The following is a 12,367-nucleotide window of genomic DNA, read 5'->3' as shown; positions in this document are numbered from 1 at the left end:
CCAGCTCTAGACACCCTCACCATAAGGAGGTTCATTACAGTATTAAATCTATTTTGATTTTTAATTACTGGTTGAGTTAGTCTGAATTTGATCGTTTTATATAGGGCTTACAGTTGTTCATTCTAAAAGTTCTGTCTTTAATTTTTTACTGTAAATGAATTATTATGTCATTCTTAAGATGTCTAAGAAATCAGGAACTTTTGCATATTACTGACAGTTGGAGCAAACATGAGTCATTAGTGCCAAGTAACACTCCGCTACCTATTGAATAATAATGTTTGTCACCTGATAATGTTGCTGGGGAATCGGACAATAAAATTATTGACGATCATAAAATATCAACAAACATTACATACAACTTTAAAATTTCGTTAACCTGTTTTGAATTCCGCGTGTCTAATTGTGAGATGGTATTTAGGTACTATTGAAGGTGTATACGAATCAAATGCACAAGATTATGGTGGTCTTGTAGAAATAACTGAGTCGCAACTATTCACATTGGAACTTGTAAAACCAATACGTTTCTGTTATAAGGTATGAACCCTTTTTTGGATAATGGGTATATCTTCCAGTTTCTGCCATACTCCAGTGCAACTGACAAATACAACAAACAATTGGAAATCCGTGCATTAGGAATTATTGAGCCATTGTGATTATCCATTGCAACATGGATAATTGTTGTTAACTATCGATAGTTGTTAACTATCGTATCGGGAATAGGAGCAAAAAAAGGTGGTGGCCATTATGGGTACAATGTTTAGATAGTGCTGTAGTAAACGCTTGAAAACTAAATTGCTTTGTCGCTGCTTCTACCAACACAAAACCGATGCCTCAGTTAGACTTCAAGAATTTGATTGCCAGAAACCTTCGTCTTCCATTAAAGAACTCGATGTTCATTACAAAAGCTACCGCATACGATGATTTGAAAAAGGAAAGTCACAGTGCTGTAGAAGATGTTTATCTTCCGGGAAATTTACCAAAGCCACAGTTTTTATATATGAAAAGTGCCATTTAAATGGTCATGTAGAAAATTGCTTTAAAATTTTCTATGAAAATAAACAATATTACATTGATCGTAGACAATGACGCAAGTAACCTAATTTATTTCATATAATATAATTTATATGTAATTATTCAAATATATTTTTTGATTAATAAATATTTGAAAAGCATAAAACATTGAACTTTATAATTACTTGTACTTTATACAACTTACAATGATAGTTACTTAATCATAAAAGTAACTAAATACGATATTTGCGTACAAAACACATATAAAAGTTTGTACTATCGAAGAGAGAAAAATATGCTATGGGGCCCAGCGTGTGATTGACCACACGGCATTTTTCCGGAAAATTACTTTCCAAAAAAAAAATTTAATTTTGTAGGGATTATTTTTAACGTAAAATAAGACCTTACTGAAAATTTCACCATAAAATTCCAAGTTTGAACTTGCCTGATACTTAATGGGTTAATAGAACAAAAACTCCAGTAGACAAGTTAGACCAACATAACTTGGTTTACAAAATTCCCTGTGGAGGTGACGGAGCCAACGTATGCCAACAGGTATATGTTGGCACAACAAAAAATAAATTAAGAACGAGAATCGCTGGACACAAACATGATCTAAAGAGTCGCACTACACCTGTGGACCAAAAAACAGCTCTAGCAACACATTGCATTAAAATGAACCATTCTCCCAACTTCGATGAGATTACAATTCTACACCAGGAGAAAAATTACAAACGTAGGATGTTGCTAGAAATGTTACATATAATTGACGTTCCAGATGGTCAATAACTGAACTACAAGAGGGATACTGAAGGCTTAGCTAAGTTTATATTTACTTTTATTTGTTTTTTATAAAAATAAAAATTTTCTTTAAAAATTATATTTTTCGTCTGGTTGTTATACTTTTTTAAAAATTAATTTCCCCTTTTCATATCTTTTTGTTTAATTATTATTTGACTTTTGACATTTAAAAATTTTTTTATATGTAATTGTATTTGTAAAATTTCAATAACACTGAAGATGGCCTACGAAGTAGCTCGAAATATTTGTTGATAAAATAATATATTACATAAATTAAATTTGTGATATTTTATTTAATTCAAAGTTTGTTTTTATTTATTTTATATAAAATACAAGTTATTATATAAAAATTTAAAATTAAAAACCACGACCTAAAGCCCGGCAAAAAATTTGAAATATTTGTGTTTATGTTTGCATTTAATTAATATTATTTTATATTTTTGTTTTTTTTGTCGTTTGTTTACATGTGTTTACATATTATTTGGGCCAACACTGCGACCAGTCATTGACCAACGAAAAGTGCAATTTTGCATTATCAGCTTTTCTTGTTGGTCAATGCACTGAAGAAAGTGTGTAATATGTTGGCCTATAATTATGTCAGCACAGCGTAGGCAAATTTATTTATTTGTGAATCATGCATTAATATTTATTGTTAATTAATGCATAATTTAATAGCTTTTTTATAAAAAAATTTTTGTATAAGTATAAGAAATAATTTTAATAAAGTTCAGAAAGAAAAGAAAAAGAAACTAAATCAATTATAACTTTCTTACTTTCTCGCATCGATTAGTTTGGGTTTAAAGTGCTCAAACTAATCAACATAGAAAATACAAGTAGTTTGGGTTACAAGTGCTCAAACTACTTTACACACAAAAATTGGCTACCAAGCTAACACAGATTAAGGATCTGGGTTAGCACCAAGTAGCGTACATTTTTTGGTGACCCCGACGTGATTATTGATATAATATCAATTTTCATTTCATTATCCTGACGAAATACATATCGAAGGAGTCAATTACACACAAAAGGACACACCAAAAGGTCTACTCATTAACCAGCTGAAGTATTTATTGGAATTTTCGGACCGAAAATTCAAACATCGCCATGGATGTGTTATTAAAGAAGCAGTCAGAGCTCGGTACAGAGATTGAGCGACTGATAACCAATTTTAAAAAGGACTCTAGTATCCGGAAGCAGGATTCCATTTACTATGAAGAACGACTAAAGAAGCTACATTCCCTATGGAATGATTTTGAAATAAATGATGCTGAAATCAAAGCATTGCCACAACCTGAACTCGAACACGAGTATTTCAGTACAGGTTACTTTGAAAAAATCTCCAATCTAGTAGTCAAATATGATGAATGATTCAAGTTGGAGAAATCAAGGCTAATCCCAAAACCACAGGACGGGAAGCCAGTAGTAAGCCCAAGAGGGTCAAACAAAGCTACATCGCTCATGCGAAACATCAAAACGCAATCCTCATTAATGCATGCACTACGCACGAGCATAGATGAAATATATGAAGAAATAACCATAAAACATCATCCTAGTTATTATGATCTGAAATATTTTCTGATAGAAAAATATCAGAAGGATCTGAGGGATAACAATGATGAAATATGGTTATCAGCCGACGCACAAGACATCGTCGGATATACTTGGGATCAATACTATTCAACGGATAAAGATGCCCAAAACGCGTTAATATATTTAAAGCAACACAGTCAACCAACTGAGACTATTTGAAATGGATTGAATTTAGAGATTTGTTTCAACAATTGATCCATGATCAATCAATAAGCGCAGCCCACAAAATGTTCCATCTATCTACAAATTTGGCGGGTGAGCCGAAAGCCCTCATACGGCATCTGCCAATTTCCGAGCAAAATTACAATATAGCTTGGGATATTCTTCAAATCGGTATGACAACAAACGACTCTTGGTGACAGCATTACTAAATAAATTGTTATCACAACCAAATATAACAATTGAATCAGCAAGCAGTCTTAAGGGCATACATGATGTTACAAAAGAATGTTGTTATGGATTAGCAGCTCAAGGTATTGATGTTAAATCTTGGGACGCCATAATGGTTCACGTAATTATTAGAAAGCTAGACAAAGCTTCACATACAGCATTCGAGCAATCGTTAGAAGACAGCCGAAGAATAATTCCATTAAAAGAATTATTGCGGTTCCTAGAAGGAAGATTTCAGGCACTCGAATCAATGACGAATGGAAACCACAAACAAAGTCACAAACCACGACATCCAGCAGTAGCACTTGCAGCTACAGACTCAGGATCAAAATGTATTACTTGCAATAGTAGTCATCAATTATTTTCATGTGAAATTTTCAAACGTAAATCCATACAACAGAAGTATGATTTACTAAAACGTCATAAATTATGCACAAACTGCATGAAACCTGGTCATATGGCATTACAATGCTCCAGCAGGGGTTGTACTATATGCCAAAGAAGACATAATACACTGTTGCATCAAAATAGACACCCAGTTCAACCATCAAATCATAAGTTAGTAGAAAACATTTCAAGGCCACTTGCACAAACAACTCTAATGTCATTCATCAATCATGGTCATACCAGTTGCGTTCTTTTGGGAACAGCAAAACTTTTAGCCTGCAACTCTAACGGAAGAACAGTCGAGTGCAGAGCAGTACTGGATTCAGGTTCACAAATAAATATTGTGACTGAACGACTGGCATCCAGATTGGGGCTGCAAGTAAGCTCCAGTTCGATTTGCATCGAAGGCATAGGGATAGGTAAATTGAGTTCTAAAAGTCGTACAACACTTTCTGTGCAATCAAAAGTGACCGATTACAAAGCAATACTTGAAGCATTTGTGTTGCCAAAAATTGTATCCAATCAACCATCGCAACACTTACAAATTTCAAATTGGAATCTGCCCAATAACATCCAATTAGCAGATCCCACATTCCATAAGTCTGACAAAATTGATATGTTGTTTGGAGCAGAATTTTATCATCAACTCCTAAGTCCTGGTCAAATACAACTTTCAAGGGAACTACCAATTCTACAGAACACTGTGCTCGGATGGATCGTATCTGGAAAAATCCAAAATGCTAACACAATGATTGCAACATGTGGAATAGCATCAGAAGATAGTTTAGAAAATGCAATAGAACAACTCTGGAAGGTTGAAGAAGTTGATACTCACTCAAAGGTCTTGTCAATAGCAGAGCAACAATGTGAAGCTCAATTCACTCAAACTACATATCAGAATGTTACGGGACGATTCATCGTACGTCTTCCTTTTATAAAGGAAGTGCTTAAACCCGACAGTACTACCACTAAGTTACGTGTGGTATTTGATGCATCAGCCAAAACAACATCAGGGCAATCTCTCACTGATTTACTACACATCGGACCAACTGTTCAAAGTGAATTACTGTATATTTTATTACGATTCCGTCTTCCTCGCTATGTGTTTACAACAGGCATTGAAAAGATGTACCGACAAATACTTGTACATCCAGAAGATAGACAATGTCAGCTTATCGTTTGGAGAAATGAACCAAGTCAACCTATAAAATACTTTGAACTCAACACTGTAACATATGGTACTAGATCAGCACCGTATCTAGCAACCAAATGTTTGCAAGCTTTAGCTGATGACAATATGCAAAATTATCCATTAGGTGCATCTGCTCTCAAACAAAACTTCTATGTAGATGACTGTTTACACGGGGCAGATAGTCTGAGAACATTGTTGGAAACTCAGAGTCAATTAAACAAAATACTGACAGCAAGCGGTTTTAAATTGCGAAAATGGTGCGCAAATCATCCAAGTCTACTACAAGGAATTCCACACGATGACTTAGAAGTCAATTTAGATTTAGAAAATAATAACGATACAACAAAAACTCTTGGGTTATCCTGGTGTCCAAAATCTGATAGTTTATGCGTCAAGGTTAAATTGGAACCTGTTTGCAGCACGACGAAGCGTGTAAGGATGGAAATTTTCACTAATTTCCAACCTTCATATAACCAGCGTGGAATTCATAACTGAAATAAAAATTGGTTAATTTTTATTTATTCAATATAATAAATATCAACAACTTACTGAAACCGAAGAAAATTCGTAGGGAATACAAAATATATTTAAATAAATAAACTACATTTACCTTATTTATTTTTTTAATATTTATTTTATTTTTAATAAATAAATCCAACACTGCCGACACTAGCAAAACAAATACAGAACACAAGAAATGTCAAAAAAAAGCTTTGTGCAAAAATTGATGCGCGCGCATATCATTAAAAGAACCACGGCGAAAACGCAAAACAGCAATGGCGTCGAAAATCAAAGCAAATGACAGCTGAAGCAATGTATGCGCTACAGGAAAAGCTTCGGTCGTTTTAGTATAAATAAGCGCACATCATATAAGGAAGATCACTTGTTGGAAAACTCTCAAAGGCAGTCATACGTCTTTGCGATAACAAGGAACTCGTAGATTTGCATAGAAGTCAAGGCAGTTTATACGTCTTGACAAGTAGATTTGTATAAAAGTCAAGGTAGTTATACGTCTTGACAAGTAGATTTGTATAAAAGTCAAGGTAGTTATACGTCTTGACGAGTAGATTTGTATAAGAGTCAAGGTAGTTATCCGTCTTGATACGTAGATTTGTATAAAAGTCAAGGTAGTTATACGTCTTGATACGTAGATTTGTATAAAAGTCAAGGTAGTTATACGTCTTGACCAATAGATTGATGCTCTGTAACGCCAGTTTAAATTTCAAGTAAAGCGGCATCTGTCCAGAAGTACGATACAACGCCGGATTCATTTAGTCAAATCCCAAAAATTAAAAATATATATTGTAACATTGTAAACTTTCTTTTTTTTGAATTATTAATAAATCACAAATTATATGTATTAAATATTGTCTTTGATTTCGGAAAAGAATAAATATTATTGCAACGACCCCTGGACGACGGCTGAGTATACCTCAGCAACATCAACGACTAAATTGAGTCGTTACAAGCGCAAGAATTATGGAATTTAAAGATGGATTGGGATGAAAAACTGCCGACTGAATTACATAAACAGTGGTTAGAGTTCCGGAATAATTTGACAAAAGTAAATTGTCTGCAGATATCTCGTCATATTTTCAAAGGCGAAGTTCCTGCCAACATTCAATTACACATCTTTACAGATGCACCAGAAAAGGCATATGGTCCTGCAGCGTATTTGCGATCAACACTTCAGAATGGTCAAATCATTGTACGACTATTGTGCGCCAAATCTCGGGTTGCACCTTTGAAAAGGTTGCCATTACCTCGTCTCGAACTTTGTGCAGCTGTGGTTGGCGCAGAACTAGCAACAAGAATAAAGAACGATCTACAAATAAGAAATTACCAGACGTTCTTTTGGTGTGATTCCCAAATAGTGATATCATGGATCAACTCTCCATCATCAAAGTTTCACACTTTCGTTGCAAACAGAGTAAGCAACATTCATCAATTAACAGCCACAAGTCAGTGGCGCCACGTCATTTCGGAACACAATCCAGCTGACATTTTATCAAGAGGCCTTGCACCCCATAAACTACAGTCATCAAGTATGTGGTTTTATGGACCTATGCTCCTGCATGGTCGGGAAGAACTGTGGCCTTCAAAACCATCATCAGCGTTAAAATTCGAAACCCTCATTGATCTTGAACGGAAGAAGGAAACTCCAGTATCTACATTGTCTGTTGTTGAAGGCATAGCAAATCCTGGAGAGTTCATATACTCAATACGACACAACAACTCATTTGGAAGACTTCAACGGATATTATCGTATATATTAAGATTCGTAAAAAGAACCAGAAGAAAACAAAATGATCATTCAAGCAAGTTTTTGACTCCAGATGATCTAGATGCAGCACATCAGGTCATCATCAAAAATATTCAATATGCAGAATTTAAAAATGAAATCAAAATTATGAAATCTGATGGAAGAATAAATAAGTCCAGTGCATTGGCATCACTGGCACCTTATATTGATAATACGGGCATCATAAGAGTTGGTGGACGTTTGGATGCAGCCTCATTATCGTATGACGCAAAACATCCGATGTTGTTGCCTTATAATGACCCCATTGTCAAATTAATAATTGAACAAGTCCATAAGAAATACATGCACTGTGGTCCGCAGTCTCTCCTAGCTAACATGCGTCAACGATACTGGCCAATTAAGGGCAAATTGATAGCAAGGTCAGTAGTACAACATTGTGTACGTTGTACTAAAGTAAGACCACGATTTTATGAACAACTGATCGGTAATTTGCCAGCGACAAGAGTACAACCTGGGCGACCATTTCTCACCACTGGAGTGGACTTTTGCGGACCTTTTTGGATACATTACAGAATCCAAAGCAAGAAACCACACAAGGCATATATTGCTGTGTACTGTTGTTTTACAACTAAGGCAGTTCACCTCGAAGTAGTTAGCGATTTAACCACAGATGCATTCATCGGATCGCTGAAACGTTTTATTGTTCGAAGAGGACACTGCAAAAATTTGTTTTGTGACAATGCCACAAATTTCGTGGGAGCAAGCAATCAATTACTTGAACTTGCAGACTCAATTCAAACAAGCAAGGCACAAGAGAAGATAATTAACGAATGTAATGAAAGAGGAATAACATTTAAATTTATACCCCCTCGTGCACCACACTTCGGTGGACTGTGGGAAGCAGCAGTCAAATCAGCAAAACACTTATTGATACGAAGTACTAAGACGACTTCACTAACATATGAGGAACTAGAGACTTTGGTACTAGAAGTCGAAGTAATACTGAACTCTCGACCATTGACACCTTTGTCGAGTAATCCGAATGACTTGTCAGCACTAACACCTGGTCATTTCTTAATCGGAGAACCACTCACAGCAATGGCAGATGCAAAGGCCCAATCAGGAAATATAAATCTGGTGACAAGGTGGAAATTAGTTTCTCGCCTCAAATTGGACTTTTGGGAACGTTGGAAAACCGAGTACCTCACTGAACTACAATGTCGACACAAATGGAAAGCAGCCAATCCAAATATAAAAGAATATACCCTTGTAATCATCAAGGAAGATAATGTTCCTACATTAAAATGGCCGCTTGGACGTATTTCAAAAGTATATAAGGGAGATGAAGTCTTGTTCGCGTGGTTGATGTTAAAATGGTTTCAGGAACTCTAAGACGTCCTTTGACAAGACTAGCGCCTCTGTTTCCATCCGATGAACAATCTCCTGCTTACAACTTTCAAAAAGTTTTACAAAAGCGAATTCGAAAACACCACACGAAGGCGCAGATCAAGACGAGCCACCTAAGAAGTATTCACGGCCAATGTCTAATTCATTATTGTGCACAATGTTATTATCTCTATTATTCTTGCCATTGGTATTAGGGAATTCAGTGAATGTAACACGTTTCGACAATAATTTAGGAATATACTTTGAATCCATTGGCTTGATGAAAGTAGCAACGGCAGAATGGAAAATGATTGTTTACTATGATCATCATCCATATTGGACCGAAATGGACTCCATCAACAACGGGACTAATATTTTTTGTGTATACACATGGTTCGCTTCGGCATGAGACAAATCCTATTTTCTCCAATTCCTCATTCAATCTGGAATGCCACATTCGGCCTGACTGTTTAAGTCCATATAAAGATTTTTTGAGCTGAAGCACTTTATTATCGTCTTTCTCGAATAATTTCGGTTGCTCCATAAAAATTGTTTCTTCGCGATTACCATTCAAATATGCTGATGAAACGTCAAGGTGATGGATATGAAGTTCATATTCTACTGCTATAGCTAAAATCATTCTTATGGTTTCGTATCTCAGTACCGGTGAAAATATTTCAGTATAATTAACACCGTATTTTTGACTAGAGCCCTTAGCGACCAATCGTGCTTTGTACCTCTCGATGTTTCCAGTTGCATCGAATTTCACTGTAAAAACCCATTTACAGCCGATAGCTTTTTGCCCTGTTGGTAGCTTCACCGCGTCCCATGTATGATTTTTTATCAATATATCACACTCCTCCTGCATAGCGCGTCTCCAATAAGCGGACTGTTCGCTCTGTAGAGCTTCGAAGACTGTCTCTGGGGCTACTATATCAGTTGGCGTCTTGACTGGAGCTACTAAGTTTACAATATCACATTGTGGCCTTGGTCTTAAATTATAACCAGCTCTTGTACCAGCATAGTCTTCGGATTCTGGAACATCAGGTATATCATCTTCCTGTGGTGTATTCATTTGACTACTTTCTTTGTTGGCAGTTCCGTTCTCCTCACTGTTTTTGAGATTTTCAGTTGGAATTTCAAATTCATTATCTGGAATATAGCGGTTAAGATTACTTGCACTTAATAAAGGTAGGAGATTAATATTGCTATTATCGTTTAAATTTTCAACGAAATACACATCGCGACTTACAACAAGCCTTTTATTTATTTTGTCATATAGCCGATATGCTTTCGATTTTTCTGCATAGCCAACCATAATCATTTCTTTGCCCTTTGGTCGAAATTTCTTTTTCTCAGTTTTATCAAGAGCTATCGCCAAGCAACCAAATACTCGCAAATGACTTACCACAGGTTTCTTTTCCCACCAAACTTCATATGGAGTCAAGTTCTTTATTGTTCTTGTTGGTGATCGGTTTCTTATATATGCTGCAGTGTTAATTGCTTCACCCCAGAAGTTCTCGTCGACACCTGCGTTTAAGATCATACTTCGTGCCATCTCTACTAAAGTTCTGTTGACTCTTTCAGCAACGCCATTCTGTTGTGGAGTATGAGGCACAGTCAATTGTCTAAGAATACCCTTTTCATTTAAATAATTATTAAATTCTGTATTTACGTATTCAGTGCCATTATCACTACGTAACATTTTAATTTTTTTACCTGTTTGGCATTCAACCATGCTTTTAAATGATTTGAAAACATTTAAAACTTCTGATTTTTGCCTTATAAAATAAACAAAAATATACCGCGAGTTGTCGTCTACGAAAGTAACAAAGTATCTGGATCCTCCGATTGAATTAACATTTATTGGTCCACAAACATCACTATGGACTAAGTCTAAAATATTTTTCGTTTTACTTTGAGACGATTGAAACGGTTTAATGTTGCATTTGCATTTAAGGCACACTGTGCAGTTGCACTAGTTGTTTATTTTTTAATTCGATTAAACTATTAATATTTAAGTGTCCGTACTGTCTATGCCACAGAACTAAATTATCATTTGCATTATTATTAAAAAACAATTGCGTTTTTAAATCGATTGTTTTGTTTAATATTTCACAAAAAAATAATTGTTTTATTTGCTTTGCTTTTAACACAATTTCACCGTTTTGATCATAAATATACGCGTTATTTTTTTCGAATGTCACTTTGTAACCATTGTTTGCTGCCTTGCTTACAGAAACAAAATTACATTGCAATACCGGAATATATAACACATTTTTTAATATAAGTTCACCCATGTGACTTTTTATTCTCACGTTACCACGTCCTATAGCTTTGAGAAATTTATTACCTGCAAGCATTATTTTTTCACTGCACTGCTCAAAATCTTCAAACATTTCACGATGCGCGCACAAATGAGAAGTTGCGCCACTATCCAAGCACCAAGCTTTTTTATCAAGTACCGTGTTTTGACTAACTCCAAAAACAGAAAAAAATGATTTCGAATACTCTCCAGAAACAGAAGTTTCTCTTGATCTGCATTCTGCAGCGAAATGGCCTTTCTTCCCACATTTGTAACATTTAAAGTTACTCTTTTTTCTAAAATTTTTATCTCCTTTACCTCCGCTATATCTTTTGGTGTGCTCGTTGTTGGAATATTTATGGCTTGATGTAGCAACTAATGCTTGTACAATACCATCTGCTTCGACTGTTTCATTATGTTTTCTCCGCTCACTTTCTTCAAATAATTTTGTTTTCAAAGCACTAAGCTTTGGGAGCTGATCTCTTGTTTCTAACGCAACAACAAAGTTTTCATAACTTTTTGCAAACTTGCTAAAATTATTATCACAAACAATTCTTCTTGCAATTCAAGGCCAATTTCTGAAAGTTGTTCAATGACCTTTTCGAAGCTCGCAATATACTGCTGCATGGAATCACCCTAACTCATGCGCATATATATCATTTTCTTAAACAAAGATACCTTTCTTATCGGTCCAGTGGGCTGATGAATTTCTCTTAATGCAGTCCAAGCGGATTTGGCGGTATTACATTTTTTTATATGTCCAATTTCTGAAGTTTTATTGACAAAGTTATTACCGCCAACGCCTTTTCATCGTTCAGTCTCCACTTTTCACATATATCCACATCTTTTCCATCCTTGGTCATTTCAGGCATTTTTTCACTTATGGCACACCAGAGCCCTTGGTGTATGAGGACACTCCTCATCTGGATACTCCATGAGTCGTAAATATTTTCATCCAGTTTATCAATATTATATATAGAATTCATATTACTTGAGTTAAGCCTGGGCCCATAACCTGTTTTTTTTTTTTTTTTTTTTTTTT

The 12,367-nt window shown here is 35.3% G+C and overlaps 2 protein-coding genes across 2 annotated transcripts; both read left to right on the top strand.

Moving 5' to 3' along the window:
- The first annotated feature begins 3,629 nt into the window (after positions 1-3,629).
- On the top strand, positions 3,630-5,866 carry LOC119689804. Its single transcript, XM_038104716.1, has 2 exons — positions 3,630-3,735; positions 3,813-5,866. Exons 1-2 carry the CDS (start codon positions 3,630-3,632, stop codon positions 5,864-5,866), a joined length of 2,160 nt encoding a protein of 719 aa, XP_037960644.1.
- Positions 5,867-6,863: 997 nt separating this feature from the next.
- Positions 6,864-9,026, top strand: LOC119689796. Its single transcript, XM_038104703.1, has 2 exons — positions 6,864-7,636; positions 7,799-9,026. Exons 1-2 carry the CDS (start codon positions 6,864-6,866, stop codon positions 9,024-9,026), a joined length of 2,001 nt encoding a protein of 666 aa, XP_037960631.1.
- The last annotated feature ends 3,341 nt before the right edge of the window (positions 9,027-12,367 follow it).

The sequence above is a fragment of the Teleopsis dalmanni genome, chromosome 1 (assembly GCF_002237135.1).
Source record: "Teleopsis dalmanni isolate 2A chromosome 1, ASM223713v2, whole genome shotgun sequence".
Lineage (NCBI taxonomy): Eukaryota > Metazoa > Arthropoda > Insecta > Diptera > Diopsidae > Teleopsis > Teleopsis dalmanni.
This window is presented reverse-complemented; position numbering and strand designations above follow the sequence as displayed.